At 46.8% G+C, this 1435-nt stretch overlaps 1 protein-coding gene across 1 annotated transcript in view; it reads left to right on the top strand.

The window, feature by feature from the left end:
- The first annotated feature begins 420 nt into the window (after positions 1-420).
- Positions 421-1435, top strand: part of SDC2 (syndecan 2) — a 62491-nt gene continuing 61476 nt past the window's right edge. Inside the window, exons 1-2 of the mRNA XM_029083660.1 lie at positions 421-572; positions 1129-1321. Of these exons, the coding sequence (XP_028939493.1) occupies positions 421-572; positions 1129-1321 (345 nt within the window). The remainder of the gene's footprint in view (positions 573-1128; positions 1322-1435) is intronic.

The following is a 1435-nucleotide window of genomic DNA, read 5'->3' as shown; positions in this document are numbered from 1 at the left end:
AATAAATGTGGGTTTTCAGTATGAAATTAAAAAACCCATGATCATTTAATCTAATTAAAATGAGCTGCTCCACTGAACTACGTAATGTCACTAGGTTGGGTTTACTTTTGAAGTTGTCTAGCTATTGTATAAATTAGCGCAGTCACAGCCTTTGTGAAATCTGGCTCATCATTAGGGATTTGTAAGGATACAATTGCAAAACACTTTTCTTAAGAACTAATTAAAAAAGGGTTGTGTAGAGCACCGGCTCCTGTTTCCGCTAAGTATAACTGCACTGCAGAAACACCCGTGGCTAATGAGGTGCAATATACTTTAATTTTGTAGAAATGCTGTTATCACAGGGTTCTCTGATGCTGTAGTAACTGTTAAACTGCCACAGTAATTAGTAAAGTATTAAGTTTTATGGTTTTTTGCCTTAGGATGAACACACTGTGGCAGTGCGAGGCGGGTTGTTGGGGCGTACTGGGGCAGTGCGGTTTGGGGGGCAGAGGGGAGAGCGAGGCGGGGGGGGCCTGCCTGGCCCTGGTGCAGCACCCTCGCTGCTGCCAGAAAGTTGTGGAGAGACTGGAAAAGTAAAGGGAAGGCGGGTTTTTTCCTTTTTTTTTTTTTTTTTTTCTTTTACTGTGCAGCAGCTACATGGTTCCTTAAAGCAGGATTTTGTAGACTGGTCTCTGGGAAAAGATAAATGCCAAATCTGTTGTCTCTGCAGAAGGCTGTCCTGGTCACAAGAGGAATTTATTATGGATGCTTAAAAAAGCCTGCTGGCTTTCCAGAGCACTGTCAAGTGGTTTTAGCTCTACATTTCTTCCCCTTTGTTTGATTCTGCTATTTATTATTATTACCTAGGCAAAGCTGTAAGGTAAATATTTCATTTCTGATGAAGTAAATGATCCAGGAGTTATTTTGAGCAGGGGAGAGGAAGGCAGCAGGAGATTTTGTTTCCTAAAGCAGTGAGTTCCCTAGGTTCGCTTCATGCAACTAACCAACCTCTTTATTGGGGTGGGCCACGTAGCTGTCAGAACCATGTTAAAAATGTACTGAAAATGAGACCTGCCACTGTACCTGGGGGCGCTTTGTCCATGCTGGGTTCGTGCTTTGTGTGCCCTGACATTGGCTGTTGTCCCGCAGATGCACTCCCGAGTGCTGTGCCCCCTCTGCTGGGGGAGCAGCCATTTGGGGACACATTGGGGACGCAGAGGGTGAGGGGGAGCCCGACCTGTTCATGCCAATCTCCATGCGGTGGCAAGCGTTGCCCACATCAACGCTGGTGGATCGCAGCCAGGGCTTGCGGGGTGGTTTGCTGCCATCAGCACAGTGCGCGGTGAGACGTTAGGTTAGAGTGGGGTCCGGTAACCCTGGTGGGCCTGGAAGGATGTGGGGGGTTCACCCAGGCTTGACTGCATGGCAAAAAAATGTGCTTTTTAGGTACCTTCAA

This window comes from Antrostomus carolinensis, unplaced genomic scaffold (assembly GCF_000700745.2).
Source record: "Antrostomus carolinensis isolate BGI_N321 unplaced genomic scaffold, ASM70074v2 scaffold11462, whole genome shotgun sequence".
Classification (NCBI taxonomy): domain Eukaryota; kingdom Metazoa; phylum Chordata; class Aves; order Caprimulgiformes; family Caprimulgidae; genus Antrostomus; species Antrostomus carolinensis.
The sequence above is the reverse complement of the archived record's forward strand: the minus strand, read 5'-3'. Positions and strand labels throughout refer to the sequence as shown.